At 44.0% G+C, this 27,924-nt stretch overlaps 1 protein-coding gene across 1 annotated transcript; it reads left to right on the forward strand.

Annotated features, from left to right (window-relative positions):
* Positions 1-574: 574 nt before the first annotated feature.
* Positions 575-27,924, forward strand: LOC124548858 (4-O-methyl-glucuronoyl methylesterase 1-like). The gene is made up of 3 exons (XM_047125199.1): positions 575-698; positions 11,638-11,925; positions 27,249-27,924. The coding sequence occupies exons 1-3, from the start codon at positions 665-667 to the stop codon at positions 27,293-27,295; spliced, it is 369 nt and encodes a 122-aa protein (XP_046981155.1). The 5' UTR covers positions 575-664; the 3' UTR covers positions 27,296-27,924.

Here is a 27,924-nt window from a genome sequence, read left to right on the forward strand (position 1 = left end):
TAACAGTCATTGGATCTCGACCAACGCGAGCAGCAATGTCGCGATACGATAAACCGCAATCGCAATAGGCTACAATACGACCTTTATCAAAGTCGGAAAGGCGATGGTACGCGTTTCTCCTCCTTACACGAGGCATCACAACAACGTTTCACCAGGCAACGTCGGTCAACTGCTGTTTGTGTATGAGAAATCGGTTGGAAACTTTCCTCATGTCAGCACGTTGTAAGTGTCACCAACCTCGTGTGAATGCTCTGAAAAGCTTATCATTTGCATATCACAGCATCGTCTTCCTGTCGGTTAAATTTCGCGTCTGTAGCTCGTCATCTTCGTGGTGTAGCAGTTTTGATAGCCAGTAGTGTAGAATGAGATTCATTTAGAGAATCCTTAGGCAGTGCAGTCCAGTTGAAGATCAGCACGGTAGAGGCTACGAGACGAGTTGGCCACTATTGCTGTATGTACGCAAGGTACCTGTTACGAAGCTGACGCATCCTGCGGCGGGCTCTGACGTCAGAGCATCAGGTGCGGGCCGGTGGCTGGCAGCGGGCCGCGAGGTCATCTGCCTGGAATCCCGCGCTTCAGGCTCCAGGGACTGCCCCGCGCACGCCCAGCTCCGCTACTTCTCGCACCGGCCGCGCTCGCGGTCCTTAGTCTCGCCTCCGCCGCCATGACGACCGCCTGGCTACTCCTGCTGTGCGCTCGTGAGTACTGCAGGCGCCACACCTGTTGTTGTGTGCCCGTCTCTGAACTAGTGCAGAGTTTTCCAATAAGAATAGCAATATCCTGTGCGTTTACAACTTACTGTTATAGATCCGACTGTGCAAAATGTATCACTTCTCGTACCTAATTCATAAACTTGTCTGCAGTCATCATTTGTATTGCAACACACATCTCAAGTACTGTTTCTGTTCATTTGCTCTCATTCACATCCCAAGTGCATAACCCCCACTATCATTTCATGCAAACGGTTTAAGTAGTCGACCAGCACATAGCCAGCAATATTCTTCATGTGAAACTTGAGTTTCTCCCGGCGTATGAAATATGCAAACAACAGACGGGAATTCAGCCGGGTGACGTCATCGACAACCGCTGATATTTTGACTGAAGAAGACCCCATCATTTTCAGGATACAAATGCCTTTGTTCCCTGAAAATTACAGGGTGCTTACCCGTAGTAATACTATTGGTTGTCGAAGACGTCACCCGGCTGCATTCCCACAAATTATTGGTGTAATAGTCTTCATATACTTCCTTACAAACAAAATTTACTTGTTACAGAAATCTCCGCTTGAGAATCGTGTCCAAATAGGTTTCCCTGCACCGCTACACATTTGTGGAAACATTTTTGTGTCATATTTATGACTGATACAAAGTTCGAGCGGTGCGTTGAAATTTCCCTCAATTTCTGACAAACCAAAAATCTGCAGTACGTCAAGATGGTTGAAACTGGTAACAAGTTTAATTAAGTATCAATATGTCTGGCTCGTTAGCACAGTGGGCAAGTGCCAGACCACAAATCGAAAGGTCTGCGTTTCAGTCTCCAGTCGGTCCCAGGATTTATTTATTTTCTATTTTTCTTAATCGCATCTTTCTCCTCTAGCAATGTTGAATTTCGCCATGATGTAAAGTCCACAGCAAACTGTACGTCCGCCTGTAATAGAGTGGGTAAGCCAGTTCATAGGTCGGAGAAAGGCAAGGGCCATCCCTAGTAAAACATTGCGAAATCGTCTTCAGATTGAAAACGACCTTATATATATATATATATATATATATATATATATATATATATATATATGTCGCCTATGAGTAATAACAATTTTTTTCTCACAAGTGGAAAGTGGATTTCAGAATCTACGTCCAACTTACTTCACACTGCGTCCAATTATACTTGCTCGTTCGCCGGCCGTGGTTCTAGGCGCTTCAGTCCGGAACCACGCGGCTGCTACATTCGCAGGTTCGAATCCAGCCTCGGGCATGGATGTGTGTGATGTCCTTAGGTTAGTTAGGTTTAAGTAGTTCTAAGTCTAGGGGACTGATGACCTCAGAATTTAAGTCCCATAGTGCTTAGAGCAATATGAACCATTTGAACTTGCTCGTTCGCAAGTTTTACTACCGAATAAGCTCGACATATCGTTCTTCCAGGCGGTTTACTTTATACGACACTACTGGTTCCCGCAAAACTCCCTTGTATTTCCTACACTTCTCTAAAGTTATACAGAATTTCAACAATGGATGTAGTTTCGATGTGTTATAGGCGGCCATATAGTCTCTTCTTTGTGACGTGTTGATATCGTACTATTGAAATTCCAGCCAAAATGCTACTGTATATTAGTGGCATTCTAGCACCGCCTTCAAAAATTCGTTTTCCTTTTTACATGATACAATAACTGAAAAATTCTGCCAATAGACTGAAATTTTACATTTAGTTTTAGAGACCTTTACCATATTTTCACCTTGTTTGATATTAATGAGGCAAAAACTGTATCTTCGTGAGGATTAAAATGCGTCAATTTTGTTTTCCTTACAAAATAGAAAAGAATCGATTTAGATCGCATGTCCTTATGTTAAACTTGACCTCACAAATATTTTATTTTATCTGATTCATTGGCTACAATTATTCTTTGTAACATTTGTCAGAGAGTAAAAGTCGAATTTTGCAATACACACTCGGTGTTTGGTCATATACCCGTTTTCCCAATTATTTTTTTGTTTGCTTCTATCAAGGAAAATGTATGCCTACAAGTTATGCCTGAAAGTGCAACAGTTTGTGTTAATTTCCACTTTCATCATAGAGTATTAATTTTTGGAAAGTGATGTTCTTGTTTATCTGGAGTAAAACGTAATGGTTTCATTGTCTTTTCCACCATTACACTGAAGCTGTTAATCAGAAATATTTTTGATATTGCTGAAGGTATTCAAGCGGTACTTTCTTCTACTTGTAAATGAGGTTTACAACCTTCGTTAAGTTATTAAGGCAAGTCATTTTGTAGCTCTAATAATTAGACAAAAATATGTCAGTCTTACATAGTCTACTGATTTCTGCCTGGTTTAAATGGTCAATATTAGCAGATCACACATAAATATACACTTAATATCCAAGTAACATCTGCATCTCTACGCAAATTTGTGAGATGCCGACACACAGTGCGAATATACTGAGGATGGAATCAGCTAATCGTATAATGTGTGGAAAACTTCTGTAGCACTATTACAGTCAAACAAAGGAAAAAAGTTAAGAGCTGCATTGTATAATACAGAGCCGTACAATTTTTTTTATTAAAGGTGATCGATTTCGGTCATGAATCTGATCATCTTCGGTTCCCTAAAAGGTATTCAGCTATGCGCTGTACAACTGCAATGCCCAATGAAACTTAAAATATTCCTTTCTTAATACAACTGCGTATGTGTGATAGTCATGTAAAGATCAAACATCAAAGACGCAAGCAAGCTTGTTTGATGTTTACTCGTACAAGACATCATTGCATTTTCTGAATTATTTGATGCAGCCCTCCGTGAAATCACCCTCTACGCCAACCTCTTCGTCTCAGAGTAGCACTTGCAACCTATGTTAATTACCTTTTACGCATGTTCTATTGGACGACAGCACACAGCACGAACTAAATCGGTGTTTCGGTTGATACTCTACGGACACTCAGCGTTTATTACCGATATGAGTGTCTGCGATCTGGAGGCCTGGATGTTAGCTGTAGTTGTTCCTTCGCGTTTCCACTTCACAATGATATCATCAACGTCCGTCTTCTGCAGCTACGGGAGGGTTGAAATGTCCCTGATGGTTGTTGTTACCCAGGTGAGATACAATGTAATGTCCACTTTCGAAGTGACCGAGCTCTACTGGGCAATCCATTCTGCTGTTTCTGATACTGTACTGACAAGAAAGCTCTGTCTGCCTCCTTTTATACTGACTGGTCTGTTCTTGTCATATCTAGCGGTCAACATCGTATTCCGTAGGGTGTCCCGACACCTTCGATCAGACAGTAGGTACTCGTGTGAGTTCTTATGTCGTAAAGCAGTGCCACTGACACTTTTGCCGTAGTCTATCATCGACAAACGATTCTAAGACATACTGTCGGAACATCTGTATCCGTTTGTTCATGTACAACATATCGCAGGTCAACGAGACAATAAAGACCTCAGTCCTTCAGAACGCTGTCATTGTTTCGTGGGATCGTTTTCCATGAGGGTCAAGGAAATGATACTGAATGAAAACAGATGGTCTCAGTTGTGGTGGGGGTGGGGGGGGGGGGGGGAATTCGGACAATCGCATGAAAAATGATAGCAAGACACTTAAGACAGAAGTGATAAAGAACAATGACTCTCTGAAAGAAAGCTCTAGCTGTTTTTATTAATGGATAAAATGCTGCCGGCCGCTGGTGGCCGAGCGGTTCTGGCGCTACAGTCTGGAACCGCGCGACCGCTACGGTCGCAGGTTCGAATTCTGCCTCGGGCATGGATGTGTGTGATGTCCTTAGGTTAGTTAGGTTTAAGTAGTTCTAAGTTCTAGGGGACTAATGACCTCAGCAGTTGAGTCCCATAGTGCTCAGAGCCATTTGAACCATTTTTTTGATAAAAAGTTGATGGGAAGAAATGGAAGTTGGTTAATGATTATCGGGAAACAAGGAAAGAAGCTGTGATCGTTGGGTTATTTTATGCAGTATCAGTAGACGTAACACAAAAGAAATTACTAACAAACATCAACGAAGCCAGAAGTAGGTCCGGTGTAGAAATGCCGCTGCCGACCATAATCTCGCTCTTGTATTTTCGCCTAGGGGAATGTTCATGTGAGATTCCAGCTGCGGCAAAATCGTTATCCTTGCGCTCGCCCACCTTGAGCGTGTCGCAAGTTATTTTTTATTTGGGCAGGGCCAGCATGTAGCGTAATGTTTGCAGAAGGTAGTCTGATGGAATCAAAGCTTCAAGGCCGCATGTGGCGTCGCTCAGTGCTGGAAGACTGTGGAGCCGGATCCGGCGATATTTTGGTGGCCGGTACTTGCAGAAACGCGGCAGTTTTGTTACGTAAATGTATGTAATCTTGATAACGTTGTCCGGGGCTGGTAAGATTTGCCGACAAAAAGCAAACACAGTGTTGGCACAATGTTTCGCCAAAATGCTGTTACACGAACGCCTAGAAGGATATTTTCACACTGAAGTGCCAAAGCAACTGATCTGCGTATTCAGATACAGAGATATGTAAACAGGCAGAATATGGCGCTGAGGTCGGCAACACCTATGTAAGGCAACAAGTGTCTGGCGCAGTTGTTACATCGGTTATTGCTGCTACAATGGCAGTTTATCAAGATTTTAAATGAGTTTGAACGGGGCGTTATAGTCGGCGCACTAGCTGTGTGAAGCCTCTCCAAGGTGGATTTTCCCGTGCGACAATTTCACGAGCGTATCGTGAATATCACGAATCCGGTAAAACATCAAATCTCCGACTTCGCGGCGGCCGGAAGAAGTTCCTGCAAGAACGGGACCAATGACGACTGAAGAGAATCATTTAACGTGACGTAAGTGCAACACTTCCACAAATTGCTGAAGATTTCAGTGCTGTGCCATAAACAGGTGTCAGCATGCGAATCATTCAACGAAACATCATCGATATGGGCTTTCGGAGACGAAGGCCACTCGTGTACCATTGATCACTGCACGACACAGAGCTTTACGCGTCGCATGGGCCCCTCAACACCGACATTGGACTGTTGATGACTGGAAACGTGTTGCCTGGTCGAGCGGATGGACGTGTACGGGTATGGAGACAACATCATGAAACCATGGACCCTGCGTGTCAGGAGGGGACTGTTCAAACTGGTGAAGGCTCTATAATGGTATGGGGCGTGTGCAGTTGGTGTGATATGGGACCCCTGATACGTCTAGATACGACTCTGAGAGGTGACACGTACGTAAGTGTCCTCTGTGATCACCTGCATCCATTCATGTCCATTGTACATTCCGACAGACTTGGGTAATTCCAGCAGGACAATGCGACACCCCACAGGTCCAGAATTGCTACAGAGTGGCTCCAGGAACACTCTTCTGAGTGTAAACATTTCCGCTGACCACCAAACTCTGCCGACATGAACACCACTGAACATATCTTGGATGCCTTGCAACTTGCTGTTCAGAAGAGATCTCCATCCACTCGTAATCTTACGGATTTATTGACAGCCTTCCAGGAATCATGGTGTAGTTCCTTTCAGCCACACTTCAGGCATTAGCCGAGTGCATGCCAGGTCGTGTTGAGGCACTTGTGCGTTCTCGCGGAGGCTCTACACGATATTAGGTATGTTTACCAGTTTCTTTGGCTCTTCACTGTAGTTTCGTGTATAATTAACGTTACAGTATGAGAATATGAAGCTCTGAAGTAACAAGAAACACAATCGAATTTGTTTGCGTTTGCAGCAAGCTCTACTACGTTATCTAGACACATAAGCGGAATAAAAACACTACATAAAAGTTTATTGTCATCACAAAGATATTTACATGCCATGCAGAACTTTGCAATGAGTGCAGCACAGTGCAGTTTCTACGACTTGCATAGATCTGTACACAAAAGTGTTGATGTATTTGTAAGTAATGTCATAAATTAATATCAAAACCATCGAGGATCGTAGAACACTCAACAAAAATAATAACATGGAAATATAGTTCTGAACTTCGTTACTGTACTTCGCAGTACATTGTTGGCTACTCCACGTGTCCACGTGACGTGTCATACAAAAATAATTTCCATATAATATAGATGCGGACACATACGGTGTACTGAACGTTAAAATCCAGTGTCAAATGCTTCACAGTTATTTTGAGGTTGGTGACTTATTTAGAGCACCTGTTCCGAAGCACGAAATGATACATTGTTACGGTAGATTTGAGCAAAATGAGACATTAATTCATATCCTAAAGTAATAGGTCCTGTAATGTAATTATCCTAAGACTGATAATAAATTCATACTCAATATTCGAAATCCGTAGTGATAATAGCGAGAAGGAGATAATATATTAATAATCGGAAATGAGCAGTCTTTTCTTGAAGAAGACAACTCACATATAATAACAACACGTTGAGTTCGTAACAATTGTTCAATGCTATGACAGCCAGGCTAAATACAAGCAAGCAGTCTAAATGCAAGAAACTAACAACATAATCCATTTCTTAACTGCAATCTGTGTTAATACTCGTTCGGCCCCAAGAATCTTCTCCATACTGTTTCTTTCAATGTGTGTTTTTCATGGGCCTGTTGGTGGGTATGTATTCATGAATTTTGTAAAGTGTAAACTTCCAAACTTCCGCGGCCGGCAATATCACAATTAATAAAATGTTCCGTGCTATTATGTCTTGGTCGAATGAATTTCACATTTAAACACAACGTTTCGTCCCCGTCTGCGAAGGACATTTTCAAGGGTGATCGTAGATGCTTTGACTGTCCGATTGATACCTTGGCTCTCTACTGACTGACGTCACCCAGTAGCGAGCCAGGACGTGAATTGGACATTCAAATAATTATATGAATGCATGGTGTCTGTCCGAAACACTGACACAGAATTCCTCCAATGGGCAATGAATCCACCACCTTCAGTGAGGGTGCGCAGTTACGTCCGACCTCCTGCGGTAATCTCTAAGTAGCGGGGATGGAGGACGTGGAAAGGGACTGGGGATAGGTGGCACTAGGAAAGAATGTGTATCGGCCTGGAGGCCCTCCGAGATCGTCCGCGCATTTGCGATAAATACCGTGTCCGGATGGCGCAACTGCATAATAAGCAGGAGATTCTTTTCACTAGTCGCCGCAGATACTGCAGAACGTCCTGATGCCGCTGATATCAATAGTACCTTCCCTTTCGTTTCCTTGCCACTTACTCCACCTTTAGTTTTCATAACATTAAAAGGAGCGAAGATCCCCCTTGAAAATGTCCTCCGCAGCCGGGGACGAAACGTTGGGCTCTAATGTGAAATCAATTCGACCGCGGCATAACAGCCCAGAATATTTTATTAATAGTGATTCATGAATTCTATCCAATACCACCTCTTCAGTAGTGCAGAACGATCAATTCTTGCCCGCATCTCGTGGTCGTGCGGTAGCGTTCTCGCTTCCCACGCCCGGGTTCCCGGGTTCGATTCCCGGCGGGGTCAGGGATTTTCTCTGCCTCGTGATGGCTGGGTGTTGTGTGATGTCCTTAGGTTAGTTAGGTTTAAGTAGTTCTAAGTTCTAGGGGACTGATGACCATAGATGTTAAGTCCGATAGTGCTCAGAGCCATTTGAACAATTCTTTATGGGGACCCCTGCTACTTTAATGATACAGTTTCCGGTACGTTTCTGTTCACGGTTCACGACGAATAATTTCTCCTGAACAGAATGGCGCCTGTTGAGAACTATTCTCTGTGCAGTCGTTTGATCTCCTGTGTTCTGCATCCTACTATATATATTCCATGTACATGCTTGCAAGTTCATGTGACGAGTAACGCTACATCTTCGACTAGCGTCGTTGATTGTATGCGGTGGGAGACTGCGTCTTGGACACGTCAATCTTTCTTAAGATAGCGCCACCAACGACGATGCAACAGACGTTCGTTTGCTACGAAACACAGCATTCCTCACAAGCACTGGTCACTGAGGACCTCGTGCCGCCTGAACCATTCATTCCGACCATTAGTTTCTTATCTCAAAATACTCATTGTAGGGGATAATCTAGCGGTAACACCAATGGTTTGAGGCACCCTGTATAAACGATCGCTGTCGAAGTTCTGTGTCGTGCCGCCAGGAATGTAGGCCGTGTTACTTCTGACTACATAATTTTTCCTATGCGAATATTACTGCCACCATTTCATTACTTGGAATTTTGACATTCATACTTATTACGCCAGTAATTATCTATATTCTACGCCAGTGAATAGTATGTTAGTTTGTTGTAATAGTTTTAAAATAATAATAATAACAATAATTTCGCGTGGACTGACATCCTGATGTACGTCTTTCAATTGGACGCCACTTCGGCGACTTGCTCGTCTCCAGCCTATACCAGTTAAAGGCAGACAGAAAAAATTCCTTCGTAAGGTCAGAATTTGATACCGTACATCTGTTATTCAAGTCCAGTGTTTTACAATTAGGCCACCAGAACGAACATTGCAGTAGTGATAAGCCTGGAGTTCTCTGAGATCTGTAGGGACCCACACTTGTACGGCAATCAGCAGTTCAGTGGTGAGGAACTAAACTGGAGCCAGACTGTGCATGGTCAGTCAGTTTTATGAAGCTGACCCCGCCGGGAAAATGAAGCTGTTCTCTCGGATGGCTTCAAACTGCTGTCGTCCTTATATCAGCTACCGTTGCTCACGAGGGCAACAAAAACGACCGACTGATGACTGGAGCTCACTTCTGCGGAGGCGCCAACCGGTTGACATTCCCCTGGACGATTTATAGACCGTTGGAACTTCTATTCGGCGGTCACCATACTTGATTTCTCTGTGGCCACCATCACTATCAGCCATTTCACCTACTCACTGCTGGCCAACGTTCAGCTTTTGTGTACATTACTATCTTCAGCGGCACGAGTACATATCCATTTTACTCTTGTGTACCATCTAAAGTCTCTACCCACTTTCCATTAGGTCATCATTCCCAATGTTTCATTTAATCTGGAATCCAGAAAACATATTCCATAACCTATCTGCCATTAATTGGTGAAGTAACATGTCTTGGCTACCTCCACAGTTACCACACCCACTCTGATTTGTTTCTGATCTAGTTCCTGTACCTCCTAGCTGGTTCAACAAAAATCTCTCCATTGTTCGCTGAACAAATCTCAATATTTGAATGGTTCTCGCATTCAGAGATCATCTCTCACCGCCGTAAGTTAAGGCTGGTAATATACCTGATAGCAAACTCTACTTTTTTGACGATTCTCAAGATTATTTCTGAAAAAGTTTAGCTAAAGTCCTACAGTGCACTTCTACACTTTCGTTCATTTATTTTCCTATTGTGTCACCATATGGGTCCATGACTTCATTGATGATTTGAACTATTTTCTTTCCGATATGCTATAGTCCGATCCACGAACGGTGGCGGTTTGCGCATGTCAAGGCACGGACGGGCATTGCATTGTTGACGATTCTAAGCGACAGTTGCGGTACGCTTGAACAAAGCGTATATCCTGCATATTATGTCTCTTGCTTGCTTATGCAGAATTTATCACTTACCACCACAATCAGCGATGACATTTCGCAACAAATGGAATCGAAATTCACTTAACAGCTCGCTACGATCACATTTACGCTCACATTAGCTACGGCATTCACAGCAGAGCGTTCAAAACACTACTGACCGCTCACTGGCTGTCGAAGATTACATCTACATGGATACTCTGCAAATCACATTTAAGTGCCTGGCACGTAGGTGCGCAGAACAAGCCTAAACTCGACCGCCATCCTTCGTGACTTCAACTGTAATATAAATAATGTTTGTCTTACTGTAATTCTATTTCAATTTCGATTCAAAGCTGCTCCATTAAGTTACCCATTTATTGTTTAACATTATCTGCACTTGAGGAAATCAGTACAGTATCTGCAAAACGGGGGTGCCTCAGATAGGATCAATTAGTGTGTATTCTTCCATCGTTTTCTCGGTTTAAAGTTTTGAAGAACTCCTCTGTGGCAGCTGATATTAAGTTTCATGATGAGGACTCTCCTTTCCTTTTCTTTCAGTTTTTTCACTATACTGATAAAGTGTGATGGACGCTGTAGCATTGGTGTAAACATCTTCATTTTGAATCAATGTGTTGTTTCTGAAAATGACAAGAGACTGCAGCCAGCTAAATAAACTACTATAGATTCTAGCTAGTAGGAAGCATATGGTTAGCCAAAGAAAGATTTTGTTGAAGAGAAAATTTTACCTTATCCATATGACATCGAGTTCCAAAAATTATACAGGGTGTTACAAAAAGGTACGGCCAAACTTTCAGGAAACATTCCTCACACACAAATAAAGAAAAGATGTTATGTGGACATGTGTCCGGAAACGCTTAATTTCTATGTTAGAGCTCATTTTATTAATTCTCTTCAAATCACATTAATCATGGAATGGAAACACACAGCAACAGAACGTTTTTTTGTGTGTGAGGAATGTTTCCTGAAAGTTTGGCCGTACCTTTTTGTAACACCCTATATAGTTGTCAATAATTCCACTCCCCAAACATTATCAACCAAATATCCATCATACATTTCCTAGCGTATCTTCTTATAAACACAACATTTTATCTCACTTTACAATGCGTGTCCTACCAGCACAGAGTCTCCACGAAGAATATCAAGTTCATGCACTTCCCTATCCACTCGCTAGCTGCTAGTCCGTCCAACCACAGAATCTCTTGCCGAGAGCGCAGAGCGCTGTCAGGGATATTAACACAGCCTATAGCGCTGCGAACATACAGACAGGCTACTTACAATTTCAACAAATAATAGGTCCATGTTGTTGTCGAATTGTGTCTCCTGATTAACATTTTGCGTGCACAACCCGACACCACTCAGAATTTCAGAGGTGTTTGCCCACAAAATGTAATTTCGAGTCGCCGATCACGGTGACGAGCCGAGGGCTACGTGACTTCCAGTGCTGTGACACCGCGCGCGTGTTGTTCACAGTGGGCGTGGCAGTATCGCTGCCTCAGGGGCGGCAGGGCTGGTGGCCCGGGGTGCTCACCCTGCCGCCCGACCTCCCGGACAGCGCCACCACCAGCACCACGACGTCGACGCCGCCACAGCCGCCGCCGACGCCACCGACGCCACCCCCACCGACATCTACGGGTGCGCCGGCGTCTCCGGTGCCCTGCGACTGCCCGACGCCGCCGCAGTACAACCCCGTGTGCGGCTCTGATAACCAGACGTACACCAACCCACAGAAAGTGGAGTGCGCCAACACTTGTGGGCAGCGTGAGTATCACCAGAATACCGGTCGAGAGGCCTCTTAACAACGTGTAAATACCGAAAGGTTGCCCAAGTTCAAAGTTTACTATCTCAGATAAAACGGACGAAATCGCAAAAAGGCGAAGGAAACATATGATCATCTTGTTTAATGAATATTCCTTATTAGCAAGATCTTCTTCCTCTTCTTTTTGTCCGCAGCTTGTGGTCTCGCTGTCGCGTTCTCGCTTCCCGAGCACGGGGTCCTGGGTTCGATTCACGGCGGGGTCAGGGATTTTCACCTGCCTCGAGATGACTGGGTGTTTGTGTTGTCCTCATCATTTCATCTTCATTCATGAAAGTGGCGAGATTGGAATGAGCAAAGGTTGGGAATTTGTACAGGCGCTGATGACTGCGCACTTGAGAGCACCACAAACCAAACATCATCATCTTTTTCTTTTGCAATTTCCGTATTAGGCCAATTTTGGCCGGTCTGTCACGGTCTCCACCTTACTCTCTTTACCTATTTGGTTTGCAGCTCATCATCTCCAGATTCCTTCTTTGTAGATATTAAGTACATTCCTTTTTGTATTCATCCATTTCTCTTTAACACTCCAAAATCTCAGCTTCTCTCGAATACCTTCATTTTGTATTTTATGTATTCTTTTACATTCCTTCACCACCTTAAGAAATCTAATTTCTATCCTTTGTATTTGCTTTTCTTAACATTTATTCAACTCACTCTATTCTTTTTCGTATAATAGGTTGACAATGTGACTTTTAAAAAAATTTAAGTCGCATGTCATCCTGTATTTTATGTTTTGAAGTTCTACGTATTAATTGTTCCACAGATACTTCCAAATCTATTCAATTTGATCTGCATATCTTCTTCGATTCATACGATATTTTACATCCAATATTTTACCTGTTCAGTTGTTTTTTTAGTTACCTGCTTTCTTAATTCTGACTGGATATTTTTCACAAAATGCCTTTGACTTAGATTTACTAAAAGATATTTTGATATTATATTCTGTACATATTTTATTTAGTTCGTAAATCACGTCTTTCAAATAATCTTCTCTTGAAGAAAATCGGCGTTAGGTCATCAGCATGTTGTTGTTGTTGTGGTCTTCAGTCCTGAGACTGGTTTGATGCAGCTCTCCACGCTACTGTATCCTGTGCAAGCTTCTTCATCTCCCAGTACCTACTGCAGCCTACATCCTTCTGAATCTGCTTAGTGTATTCATCTCTCGGTCTCCCTCTACGATTTTTACCCTCCACGCTGCCTTCCAATACTAAATTGGTGATCCATTGATGCCTCAGAACATGTCCTACCAACCGATCCCTTCTTCTAGTCAAGTTGTGCCACAAACTTCTCTTCTCACCAATCCTATTCAATACTTTCTCATTAGTTATGTGATATACCCATCTAATCTTCAGCATTCTTCAGCATAAAGGACTGATTTTAGCTTTATCGTGTTATTGAGATGGACCCCAGTATTTATCCTAAGAGTCATTTGCGATCTGCAACGTCACTGTAAACACTGAATTGCTTAGGGCATAGCATAGGCCTTTGTATCGGTTCCGTACATATACCTCCTATATGTAAGATTACTGATAGTTCTTTATACCAATTTTAGACAGCTGATGTAAGCTATATCGGATAATCTCTGTCCTCCGTTATTCTCCATAATTTTTCTGTATCCACATTATCGGTAGCCGCATCAAAATCTGTAAAAGCGTTGCGTCTCTCTTTCTTAAACTCTCTCTGCTTTTCAGTAAGCTATCGTAAAATAAAAATTTCATCGGTCGTTGATTGTACCTTTCTAAATCCGACCTGTTCTTTCACAAGTAAAGACCCTGCTATTATTTTCAGCCTAGTGTTTAAAATTGTTGAATAAAATTTATATGCCGTTTCAAGTAAGTTTATCCCTCTGTAGTTTTCACGTATACTTTTTTCTCTTTTCTTGTATATCGACATTACTTTCTTTTTCTTCCAATTCCTTGGTACACGTTTTTCTTCCAGCATATATGAAACATATGCAACAATTGTAAGTTGTAATGATAACCCTCAACTCTGCATTAATTCCATCTAAATCTGTTACTCTTCAGTTTTTGTAGTAATTCTCTTATTGTTAGGTCCTCTAGGCCTTTTACTACCATTTCTGTGTACTTTTCTTGTTTATCTGTCTAGTTCGCATCATACCAGAGGTTTTTGTAGTATTTAATCCACTCCTCTTACATAATATTAATTTAGACTATTTGTATCCTTTTCCGTTTTATTTAATGTTTTCAAATCCTTATTTGTTATCTACTGGTGATCGTGAATATCATGTTGTGTATTACTAATGTTCTTGCCTCAGTTTGCTGGTGGGACCTCTTCACTTTTCAGCAAGATGTCGTTACGTATTGCAGAGGGCAAAATAAGGTTATGTTACGGATGTATAGATAACACATTATGGCTTCACTCTTTTCTGCTTCCATAATAAATTTAATGCTGACGTGGAGACTGTGCAGACGCCTGAAGAAGTCACCGAGCCGTTCTCTACCATAGCTCGGCACTACGAAGATATCGGTGTAATGATACCACACCTTACGTTTACAAAATGCCAAGCCCTTTGGCTGTCTTGAAAATGCAACATGAAGAAAATGACAGCCACCGAAGTGGATTACTCATGGCGATGTCTTTCAGACTTTCGTATAAGTACCCACTCCATATATATCAGCTCTTAGTGAGACAGTTTGAAGCTGCTTGATAACGTCCAGTGAGAAAATGGAACCGACTTGCTTCTGAGAGTCTTTGTGTACCAAACTGGTAAACGAAGAAATAACATCTGACCAGGATGTCGTTTGGTCAAGCTTTAGTTTCTTCAACTTTTCAGTGAGTCCTTAATGTCTGTGCCGGTCGGTTTTCAGTTTCGGCTGAAGCAGAGGGGCCACGAGTTTTGCCAGTTTGCACGTCAATGAGCCAGTAGCGCTTACCCCAGTGTTTGCAAATTTCTCCGTTACAGATCTAGCTGACAAGAGCTGGGAAGATGAAAACGAGGTGTATCCTTTTCTCTAAGAGGCCAATGAGATAGAAAAAGAAAGCTCACGTTTAATCAGTCTTGCAGCTGAGTTCCTGCGTGAAGCAAGGAGAATATTCCTTGTTAAGCAAAACGGTTTTGGTACATAGAGATTTCAATTAATTATTCGTGTGTTTAAGAAATTAAGTGCAAAATAGAAAATCATCTGCTGCTTGAATTATCCTGCGTTTTAAATTCCATTTCCATTTGTCTGTGAGACCATCAGTCAAGGTAATGCGCATTTGATACTTTAGTTTTTATAGCCGTAAGTGAATATGTGATGGCGTGATAGATAACACTCTCCGTCTGAGGAAATAATACGTGTCTGAGTTATCAGTATGCGATGCTGTTACCTGTGTTGCAATTGGACGTTTCTCGTTACTTACGTGATAACTTCTGAAACATGTCAAGACGCATGTAATGCTAAGAATTATTTTTATCCGGTGTTTGTTCTCTATCTTGCCACTCATGTTACGCACTACTCTGATTCATTCGTCTGGCGGCTGATGTATTTACTGTGTAGTACACGAAATTACATTCAAGCGAAACTCCAACTGCAGTGCAGAGAAAGGATTCTGATCATAGAAATGATTTGTAATTGACGAACATTTAACACATGCTCTTTTCGCATTAGAAGTCTGTCCTACTTTGTCATGTGCAATAAACGTGATACTCAGCTACTGAGTGCATCGAGAAATATATCCATATTAGAGCAAGCGACCATTCAGGATAAGTTGTTCCAAGTGGTGTCATATTTTTGTTTTAAAAAGTCATTGGAATGCACTGGATATGATGTTGATAGCGAGTCGCCTTTCGGTGTGTAGTAACCGATTGAGGTGAGAACTTTACGAGGTGTTGGAATCGTTTTGGAGAAATATTGATTCATGCATCTAATAGTGGAACACACAGTTGTTCTTGGGTAGTTGGAGCTGGATTCATCGAGAGTAGACTACAGCATCCTAAAAACGCTCGATTTGCTCAAGGATCTGTGGGGCCAGCCATGGTTTTGAATTCATTGGAGTATTCGTCTAACTACCTGCGAGCAGCCAAAGAGCGGTGACAAGTCGCTTCGTCCTTATGAAACTTGGTGTTTCCGTCAACGGCATCAAATACTAGAAAAGGAAGCAAATGGTGTACAAAAATGTAGGAGAAGGTCTGTCTGTAACTTGGGAAACTTGTCAGACTTTCACTGTTGTGGAAATTTAATATAGTTTTGTTATGTCATTTTTAAATAATGGCATTCACTTTTTATATGCTGTAGACGTTTTATGAAATAAAAAAAAATTCTCCGGAAATTTCAGGTTGTTTCCAAACAATAAGACATGCTCCGAGGTACATCATGGTCATATACCTAAAAAAATATTCTATTGAAATTTAAAAAGTGTAGGAATCAAGAAAATCTTGTTAATATGGTATTTACCAGCCTATCTGTTAAACAACTACTCTACTAGACACCAATAACGAGTAAGTCAATTCAAATTGCACTTAAGTGACAGAAGTCACTGGATAGCAATAGGCACATATACGGAGGCCAGTCGTATCACGTACACAAGATGTCAAAGGGCAGGTGTCATTTGTACTCAGGTAATTCATAGGAAAAGGTGTCTGAAGTGATCATGCCTGCCCGACCGGAATTAACAGACTTTGAATGCGGAATGATGGAGCTAGACGCATGGGACATTCCATTTCGGAAACCGCTAGGGAATTCTCTGTTCCGAGAACCACGGTGTCAAGAATGTGGCGAGAATACCTTATATCAGGCCTTACCTCGTGCCACAGACCACGCAGTGGCTGACGGCTTTCACTTATCGACCGAGAGCAACAGCGTTTGAGTAGACTCGTTAGTGCTAACGGACAAGAAACACTGCGTGAAAGTACCACATAAATCAACTTAGGACTTACGACGAACGTATCTGTTAGGACAGCGAGTCGAAATTGGCTTTAACTGGCTATGGCAGCAGACGACCAACGCGAGTGCATTCGCCAACAGCACTACATCGCCTGCAGCCACTCTCGTTGGCTCTTGACCTCGTCCGTTAGACTCTAGACAACTAGAAAACCGGGGCCTGGTCAGATAGGTCCCGATTTTAGATAGTAAGAGCTGATGGTAGGTTACAGTGGCGCAGGCCAACTTGTCAACGAGGCACTGTGCAAACTGGTGGTGGATCCTTAATGGTGTGGGCTGTGTTTACGTGGAATCGACTGGGTCCTCTGGTCCAACTGATCCGATCATTAACTGGAAATGGTTATGTTCGGCTACTTGGAGACTATGTGCAGCCATTCATGGATTTCATGTTCCCAAACATGTGACGGGGCCACAACTGTTCGCAATTGGTTAGATGAACGTTCCGGGCAATACGATGATTTAGCCGATCAGATTGTCTGATGTCAGTCTCATAGAACATTTATGGGGCATAATCGAGAGGTCAGTTCGTGTACAAAATCCTGCACCGGCAACGCTTACGCAATTGTGTACGGCTGTGTCCATGCGACGTCGACCTGATTCAGTACGCCAGGCAAAGTGAAGTCCGACGCAATATTAAGAGGTATTTCATGACTTTTGTCACCTCAGAGTTAGGAGCAGTACTATAGAAAAACAGTTAAAGGCAACTGCTTTTTGAAATTAAAGCTGCGGAAACTAGCACTAATTTCCATTTTCAGGTCAGGTAAAATTGTTGAGGCCTTTAATTTGCAAATATCACATGTTCCATGGCAAAGGCCTTGCTCTGCTTCAACATATAACACAGTCCATGACCGACGAAGAATAACTTTACCGTCCACATGTTATCCAACTACACTCCTGGAAATTGAAATAAGAACACCGTGAATTCATTGTCCCAGGAAGGGGAAACTTTATTGACACATTCCTGGGGTCAGATACATCACATGATCACACTGACAGAACCACAGCCACATAGACACAGGCAACAGAGCATGCACAATGTCGGCACTAGTACAGTGTATATCCACCTTTCGCAGCAATGCAGGCTGCTATTCTCCCATGGAGACGATCGTAGAGATGCTGGATGTAGTCCTGTGGAACGGCTTGCCATGCCATTTCCACCTGGCGCCTCAGTTGGACCAGCGTTCGTGCTGGACGTGCAGACCGCGTGAGACGACGCTTCATCCAGTCCCAAACATGCTCAATGGGGGACAGATCCGGAGATCTTGCTGGCCAGGGTAGTTGACTTACACCTTCTAGAGCACGTTGGGTGGCACGGGATACATGCGGACGTGCATTGTCCTGTCGGAACAGCAAGTTCCCTTGCCGGTCTAGGAATGGTAGAACGATGGGTTCGATGACGGTTTGGATGTACCGTGCACTATTCAGTGTCCCCTCGACGATCACCAGTGGTGTACGGCCAGTGTAGGAGATCGCTCCCCACACCATGATGCCGGGTGTTGGCCCTGTGTGCCTCGGTCGTATGCAGTCCTGATTGTGGCGCTCACCTGCACGGCGCCAAACACGCATATGACCATCATTGGCACCAAGGCAGAAGCGACTCTCATCGCTGAAGACGACACGTCTCCATTCGTCCCTCCATTCACGCCTGTCGCGACACCACTGGAGGCGGGCTGCACGATGTTGGGGCGTGAGAGGAAGACGGCCTAACGGTGTGCGGGACCGTAGCGCAGCTTCATGGAGACGGTTGCGAATGGTCCTCGCCGATACCCCAGGAGCAACAGTGTCCCTAATTTGCTGGGAAGTGGCGGTGCGTTCCCCTACGATCTTGGCGTGCATCCGTGCGTCGCTGCGGTCCGGTCCCAGGTCGACGGGCACGTGCACCTTCCGCCGACCACTGGCGACAACATCGATGTACTGTGGAGACCTCACGCCCCACGTGTTGAGCAATTCGGCGGTACGTCCACCCGGCCTCCCGCATGCCCACTATACGCCCTCGCTCAAAGTCCGTCAACTGCACATACGGTTCACGCCCACGCTGTCGCGGCATGCTACCAGTGTTAAAGCCTGCGATGGAGCTCCGTATGCCACGGCAAACTGGCTGACACTGACGGCGGCGGTGCACAAATGCTGCGCAGCTAGCGCCATTCGACGGCCAACACCGCGGTTCCTGGTGTGTCCGCTGTGCCGTGCGTGTGATCATTGCTTGTACAGCCCTCTCGCAGTGTCCGGAGCAAGTATGGTGGGTCTGACACACCGGTGTCAATGTGTTCTTTTTTCCATTTCCAGGAGTGTAGTTTTGGAAATATGTAGAATTTACATTGCTTGCCATAAAATTTTATAGCTGAAGAACTGACGACATATTACAAACAGCTTTAATATATTATAAAGCACTTAAATGTGTAAAATTCGAAATATTTACAAATGCTACGCAAAACAAAACCTCACGTACAGCAACAGCAAAATCTGCAGAACATAGTGGAAACTGCTATGGCAGTCTCTAATGCACATTCCTTCATGTGATTCTAAAATCAGTCACGAGACTGTAGTACCAACCAAAAATCATCATGTATTCCTAGGTACACTGTATAGGTACAACACTTCCCCCAATACAAAATTTGCATCTGTCATTGATTCCTGCTGCCGGATAATGGAGTCTAATTGCGATCATATGAAAAAAGCCCAGGCCTTAACTGAGCCATCCTTCGGTGGACACAACCTTACACACTTATCAGCCAGAACATTATGTCCACCTATGTAATAGCCGGTATGTCCACCTTTGGCACGAATAACACCGGTGAAGCGTCGTGGCATGGAAGGAATGAGGCCTTGGTAGGTCTCTGGGTGGATTTTACACCACATCTGCATACACAAGTGACATAATTCCCGTAAATTCCAGATAGCTGAGCGATGACGTCTGACGTTACGTTCAGTCACATCCCAGATGTGTTCGACCAGCTTCAGGTCTCGTAAACTGGGGGCCAGCACATCAGTTGGGGCTCGCCACTGCGTCTTCGAACCACTTTGCCCCACTCCTGGCTCTGCGATATGGCGCATTATCTTGTTGAAAAATGCCACTGCAGTCAGGAAACATGATCGTCATCAAGGGGTGTACGTGGTCCTCAATCAGTGCACGATACTCCTTGGTCGTCACGGTGCCTTGCACGTGCTCCACTGTAGCCATGGATGCCCAAATGAATTTTCCCCAGAGCATAATGGAGCCGCTGGTAGCTCGTCTTCGTTCCGCAGGAGCTGTTTCATGGAATACGACGGATTCGCGCCCTCCCATTGGCATGATGAAGTAGGTATTGGTATTCATCAGACCATGCAACGCTCTGCCACTGCGCCATCGTCCATTGCCGATGGTCATGTACCTACTTAAGTCTAAGTTGCAGATGCCATGATGTTAACATTGGCACATGCATGAGTCGTCGGCTGCACTGGCCCATCGTTAGGAGTTTTCGGTGCACTGTGAGTTCAGACACACTTGTACTCTGCCCAGCATTAAAGTCTGATGTTGGTTCCGCCATAGTTCGCCGCCTGTCCTGTTTTATCAATCTGCCCAGCCTACGACGTCCGACATCTGAAATGAGGGGTGGCCTCCCAACCCCACGACGTCTTGACGTGGTTTCACCTGGGTCTTGGCACGTGTTGAAGACAGTCACTACATCAATCCTCGAACACGCAGAAAGTTGTGCAACTTCCGAAATGTTCCTTACGGACTATTACAATCTGCGCTCTGTCAAACTCAGATAGATCGCTCGCGTTACCCATTCTGCACACGGATAGCGCGCCCGCTGATAAAATTCATGCACTGCGCGTCTGTCTGAGCTGGAGTCATTCCTCATCAGATAACGCTGCTGTCACCTGGACGGGTTTATGTCGATAGTAGTTCGGTGGTCATAATGTTCTGGCCGATCAGTGAAGACACGTAGGAACTATTGTTACATGCGCCATTCACTCGATACAACTTGTGGCTGACTTATATTCTTCACGTTATTACTATTCATGGGCAGATATGGCTTGTCGATCAGTTGGGATCTAGGCCCACGGAATATAGGTTATCGGCCGATGGAGACACCACACGATTGTTGTTTTTGTTGTTGTGGTCTTCAGTACTGAGACTGGTTTGATGCAGCTCTCCATGCTACTCTATCCTGTGCAAGCTGCTTCACCTCCCAGTACGTACTGCAGCCTACATCTTTTTGAATCTGCTTAGTGTATTCATCTCTTGGTCTCCCTCTACGATTTTTACCCTCCACGCTGCCCTCCAATACTAAATTGGTGATCCCTTGATGCCTCAGAACGTGTCCTACCAACCGATCCCTTCTTCTAGTCAAGTTGTGCCACAAACTCCTCTTCTCCCCAATTCTATTCAATACCTCCTCATTAGTTATGTGATCTACCCATCTAATCTTCAGCATTCTTCTGTAGCACCACATTTCGAAAGCTTCTATTCTCTTCTTGACCAAACTATTTATCGTCCATGTTTCACTTCCATACATGGCTACACTCCATACAAATACTTTCAGAAACGACTTCTTGGCACTTAAATCTGTACTCGATGTTAACAAATTTCTCTTCTTCAGAAACGCTTTCCTTGCCATTGCCAGTCTACATTTTATATAATCTCTACTTCGACCATCATCAGTTATTTTGCTCCCCAAATAGCAAAACTACTTTACTACTTTAAGTGTCTCATTTCCTAATTTAGTTTCCTCAGCATCACCCGAGTTAACTCGACTACATTTCATTATCCTCGTTTTGATTTTGTTGATGTTCATCTTATACCCTCCTTTCAAGATACTGTCCATTCCGTTCAACTGCTCTTCCAAGTCCTTTGCTGTCTCTGACAGAATTACAATGTCATCGGCAAACCTTAAAGTTTTTATTTCTTCTCCATGGATTTTAATACCTACTCCGAATTTTTCTTTTGTTTCCTTTACTGCTTGCTCAATATACAGATTGAATAACATCGGGGAGAGGCTACAACCCTGTCTCACTCCCTTCCCAAGCACAGCTTCCCTTTCATGTCCCTCGACTCTTATAACTGCCATCTGGTTTCTGTACAAATTGTAAATAGCCTTTCGCTCCCTATATTGTACACCTGCCACCTTCAGAATGTGAAAGAGGGTATTCCAGTTAACATTGTCAAAAGCTTTCTCTAAGTCTACAAATGCTAGAAATGTAGGTTTGCCTTTCCTTAATCTTTCTTCTAAGATAAGTCATAGGGTCAGTATTGCCTCACGTGTTCCAACATTTCTACAGAATCCAAACTGATCTTCCCCAAGGTCGGCTTCTACCAGCTGTTCCATTCGTCTGTAAAGAATTCGCGTTAGTATTTTGCAGCCGTGACTTACTAAACTGATAGTTCGGTAATTTTCACATCTGTCAACACCTGCTTTCTTTGGTATTGGAATTATTATATTCTTCTTGAAGTCTGAGGGTATTTCGCCTGTCTCATACATTTTGCTCACCAGATGGTAGAGTTTTGTCAGGACCGGCTCTCCCAAGGCTGTCAGTAGTTCTGATGGAATGTTGTCTACTCCAAGAACCAAATAATTATCTGCGTATAACTGCTGTCTCACAATAATAGCTTAGATCTGAATTAATAAGTTTGCTTGACTGCACAGAAATTGGCAAATATTATAATTGTTTTGTAAAAATCTCCGCTTTCTATGAGTACTTACTTTGCGAAGAATAAATGAACTGTTATTTGCGAAAGAATGCCTTCAGTCCTCTATCCAGACTGCAGTCCACTCGTAGGACATCACTACAGTTGAACAGATGAATAGTCAAACTAAAAATCACTTTCAACAAAAATTGAAATTCACAGCACTGCATTTCGTCGTTGTACATGTTGTCAGGAGCCACTTAGAATCTCTAACTAGCCTTCAAGAATAGCTGCAACATTTTGTTTGCACGATACAGAGATCACATACTCACAAACAGATCGGGACATAACTTTGTTTTTAACATTTTCATAGTGTCAGTGTGCGCCGTCAAGGTTATGTACTCTTTGGCGACTGCGTAATTCACGCTGCTATCGACCATCATCTCAGTTCATCGATCGTTTTACCAGCAGCGGCGCTCCGTGGAGATGGAGACACAGCTTCAAAGCGATGCCTTCGCCAGTCTGCTCCGAGCAGTCGGGGCATCAATTCGTTGTGTCCACGGACCCCTGTTTAGCGCCTGTGCCGCGAAACACTATGGAATCTTCACTCGAGAAACGTAATGTGTTAAAAAAAATTTTGTTCGAAACTGAACAAATGACTTGCAGACATCCAACAACTGACTGTGACAGCTTACTGGGACAGTGTTCTATAGTCTTCGCAAGTTTCGCTGTGGCTGAAGGCATTTGAGGCAGGATGGGAAGAGGTGGTCGACGAACCCTGCGCTGGACGGTCGTCAGCCAGCACAACCGACTACAATTTGACGCGGTTGTGCAATCTGATAAATACCGACCGCCAGTTGAGGGTCCAGATGATTGCAGGAAGTCTCAACATTCCGAAAACTGTTGTACAGGGACTGGTGACAGACAAATTACACATGAATAAGTAGTGTGCTAAGGCAGTTCAGAGCTTTTCACGGACGATCTGAAGAATCACCGGGTGATTGTTGCGACTAAATTTCTCGAATGCGTGGTAATGGAACTTCTGTCTTGGTCAGTGGCATTGCCGGGGATGAAACTTGGTGTTTCGAGCACGATCCAGAAACAAAACGTCAAAGCTGCGAGTAGCACACCTCTGGATCCCCAGAACTTTGTAAAAAGCAAGAACGAGCAAGTCGAAAGTGAAGACGATGTTGAATGCCTTTTCGACGCCAAACGTGTGGTCCACACATAGTTCATTCCTCAAGGCCATATCTTGAACATTGCATATTACGTTGATGTGCTGGAAAAAATTAAGATCTTCCGAGTGAGAAATGAAATTGTCACTACCTGGGAGCTCCACAATGACAGCGCTCCGAGCCACAGCACTCGTTGCATCCCCGAGTACCTGGCGAACCACAGTATGGCAACGCTGACGCAACCCGTCTATACGATACAGACATAGCTCTGGCCCACTTCTTTCTCTTCCCAGGGACACACAATGTCCTGAAAGGAATCAGTTTTGGATTCACTGAAGCCGTCTAAGGCGCTGTGACTAGAGCCTTCGGCGAGGTCCCCGTTGAAGCCTCCCATGACGCGTACAATGATTGGCATAGGCGCTCGAAAAATTGTGTAGCTGCCGAAAGGAACTATTTTGAATAGCATTAAACGTTTGTAACGGTTTCTACAGTAAATCTATTGGTTAAAAAATAGCGTAACTTTCTGGACACACCCCTTATCAATTCATGGAAAATGCCCCCTTGTCCAGACAGAAGTTGCCCTCTCCACCATGTGAATTCCCATCATGATGTGCCTACACCGACTCATTTCAGGGTAAGGCAATTTAAGAGGACCGATATAAGCGGTCCCTCACAAACTGAAACTGAAATTCACTGGGCCACACGACAGCCCGCACTATTCCACGGTCTAGTGCCGTCGTTCGCGGACCCTTCCTGTCGATATACGAGCAAAGGACAGAAGATGGCATCGACTGCTCAAGCTTAATCTCTGCATTTGTCTCTGTACAATCCTGGCAGAATTGATTTCCCCGAGTCAGCACACTCCGGTCGACATCGATCTGATGCACAGCAGACCGTCGATCACGTCGCATTTTTCTGCGGAGACGGCCTGACGTACGTTCGTCAAACTCTTTTGGTCCTCTACTGCGGCTATTTATGCGTGTGGAAACGTTCTCACTGAGACACTGTACTCGTACTTTCACCCTGGACATCCTGACGTAATAAAATGAAATTCTTGAGTAATTTTCGAAAAGCTACGACTTGCGCTGATTATCATCCAACCGTCAAAGTCGGTTAACTCGTGCTCACATGTTCAGTACGTACACATCTGTAAAACACTCTACACACGCTCCATACTCCGCATCTACGCGTAACATTCAGGTTACGTACAGAGCACATATTCCAGAATTTGTGCTACTTATTTTATGATTAAAGAAAATATACACACATCAAAAAAGGGTTGCATCACCTCGGTTCCGTGAGTTCCGGAACCTGTTCAGAAAATTGGAATAGAGATCAACATAAACATCATTTCCGCACTTTTTATTGCTCATCAAAACTACACATTGCATGTTGAACAACCATACAGCGACACCTTCAGAGGTGCTGGTCCAGATTGCTGTAAACACTGGTACCTCTAACACCCAGTAGCACGTCCTCTTGCTACATGCCTGTATTCGTCGTGGCATACTATCCACAAGGTCACGAAGGCACTGTTGGTCCAGATTGTCCCACTCCTCAACGGCGATTCGGCGTAGATCCCTCAGAGTGGTTGGTGGGTCACGTAGGCGATAAACAGCCCTTTTCAATCTATCCCAGGCATCTTCGATAGCGTTCATGTCCGGAGAACATGCTGGCCACTCTAGTCGAGTGATGTCGTTATCCTGAAGGAAGTGCACGAAGGGGGCGTAAATTGTCGTCCTTGAAAACGAATGCCTCGCCAATATGCTGCCGATATGGTTGCACTATCGGTCAGAGGATGGCATTCGCGTATCATACAGCCGTTACGGCGCCTTCCATGACCAGCAGCGGCGTACGTCGGCCACACATAATGCCACCCCAAAACAGCAGGGAACCTCCATCTTGCTGCACTCGCTGGACAGTGTGTCTAAGACGTTCAGCCTGACTGGGCTGCCTCCAAACACGTCTCCGATGATTGTCTGCGACACTCACCGGTGAAGAGAACGTGATGCCAATCGTGAGCGGTCCATTCGGCGTGTTGTTTGGCCCATCTGTACCGCGCTGCATGGTGTCGTGGTTGCAAAGATAGACCTCGCCATGGACGTCGAGACTGAAGTTGCGCATCATGCAGCCAATTGCGCACGGTTTGAGTCGTAACACGACGTCCTGTGGCTGCACTAAAAGCAGTATTCAACAACAGTTGCTGTTAAGGTTTCTCTGAACCATAATCCGCTGGTAGCGGTCATCCACTGCAGTAGTAGCCCTTGGGAGGCCTGAGTGAGGCATTTCATCGACAGTTCCTGTCTCTCTGTATCTCCTCCATGTCCGAACAACATCGCTTTGGCTCACTCAGAGACGCCTGGACTCTTCCCTTGTTGAGAGCCCTTCCTGGCACAAAGTAACAATGCGGACGCGATCGAATCGCGGTGTTGACCGTCTAGGCATAGTTAAACTACAGACAACACGAACCATGTACCTCCTTCCTGGTGGAATGACTGGAACTGATCGTCTATCGGACCCCCTCCATCTAATAGGCGCTGCTCATGCATGGTTATTTACAGCTTTGGGCGGGATTAGTGACATCTTTGAAGAGTCATAGGGACTGTGTCTGTGATACAATATGCACAGTCTACGTCTATCTTCAGGAGTCCTGGGAAGCGGGGTGATGCAAAACGTTCCTTGATGTGTGTATATTTGTAGCTGAATCAAAAAGAACGAAATATCAGTTCGTGCAGCATATGTTAACTTGCAACAAAACGGATCTGAATGAAAATGTGCGGCATAATGTGCTACTTTCTTCAAATCCTTTCTGCTTTGACACTTGCTACAAGCGCGTCTAGAATGAATCATTTCACTTGACACAGATTCGTGCTATTAGGATTAAAAGAGTAATAGGTTTCTACATGCGATGCCGATACATCTTGGCCATTCCTCTTAAGTTTCGGAGGTTTTCCACCTGTGGTTAATAGAGATGGATAACTGGTGACTGGAGGATGGGAGGGGAAGGGGAGGCCACTAATGTGGAGTATAATCTGCCAAGGTTATGATATAAAAAAAGGAGCCAGAAAACCATTCTATTTCTTTATCATTCTGCACTATAAAGCGGCTAGTATCAAGTGAGATTGAGAGGATAATTGAGAGAAAATCAAATTACGATTCACTACAAAATTGATCACATTACTGCAGTGCAATGATTGTCCCTATTATCACTGTTATCTTCCCCAACACCAATGCCTCACAGGCAAGACAGTTTACTCGTTGTTAAATTAAGACGCCATCAGGAAGAAGAGTAGAAGTATGTGACAGGAGGTGTGTGGGACAAGTCAAAACATTCAGGGGAATTAGAATCCAGTAACCTTTCATTCTGTATAGTCCTATTTCCTACCGCACTCTTAAAATTGCGTTGGACTCGGTTTAATATGTGGTATGGAGTCTATCAATCTCAGAAAAATATGATAACGAATTCTGAAAGGAATCCGCAACCAGATCCTCTCCCGAGGAGCTGGTCTGTAATGGACCTTTTTAGACTAGATGTAAACTCCACGAAACGAATAAAAGTAGATATTATGTAATGCGCGTGACTGTCTTTGTTGCAGGCGTGACCATCCTCTACCTGGGCACATGCCAGCTGAGGAGGAAGTAAACCCCGTCTGAAGGAGCGTTGGATCTAGCTGGATCCGGCTGAAGTTGGCTTCTGCAGTCGTCTGTCTGTGCTACATCTTCTCCGCCTTCTCCGCTTGCGCAGCTGATTCAACTCAATGTTCATTTAAGATGCTACGAACTGCAACATGAAAATTACAAAGTTGCTTTTTGACAACCAAGCCGTCCGCTGTGGCCGAGCGGTTCTAGGCGCTTCAGTCCGGAACCGCGCTGCTGCTACGGTCGCAGTTTCGAATCCTGCATCGGGCATGGATGTGTGTGATGTCCTTAGGTTAGTTAGGTTTAAGTAGTTCTAAATCTAGGGGACTGATGACCTCAGATGTTAGGTCCCATAGTGCTTAGAGCCATATGACCATTTGACAACCAAAAATCAATTCTGAAATGAACAGTTTCGTGGCATGTTTCACTGTATAATAAGAAAAATGGTACCCCTACTAAAGTAAGAGATATTTTTTAAAAAATAACGAAAAATGAATAACAGTAATAAGAAGTAGTAGGTACCATTTTCGTAAGTTGTTCACTCGTAATACTGAAGTTATTTCATTATTACATTTTACTGAAGAATGATCGCCGTAAGTGATGCGTTTGTTCCTATTTTTGTTAATAAATATT

The sequence above is a fragment of the Schistocerca americana genome, chromosome 1 (assembly GCF_021461395.2).
Source record: "Schistocerca americana isolate TAMUIC-IGC-003095 chromosome 1, iqSchAmer2.1, whole genome shotgun sequence".
Classification (NCBI taxonomy): Eukaryota; Metazoa; Arthropoda; class Insecta; order Orthoptera; family Acrididae; genus Schistocerca; species Schistocerca americana.

What these genes read in the sequence shown, in the direction of transcription:
- LOC124548858 (XM_047125199.1), top strand. Translation starts at nt 665, where the DNA reads ATGACGACCGCCTGGCTACTCCTGCTGTGCGCTC. An exon ending in GCTACTCCTGCTGTGCGCTC is followed by an intron (nt 699 to 11,637) that starts GTGAGTACTGCA and finishes TGTTGTTCACAG; the next exon opens with TGGGCGTGGCAGTATCGCTG. An exon ending in CGCCAACACTTGTGGGCAGC is followed by an intron (nt 11,926 to 27,248) that starts GTGAGTATCACC and finishes TCTTTGTTGCAG; the next exon opens with GCGTGACCATCCTCTACCTG.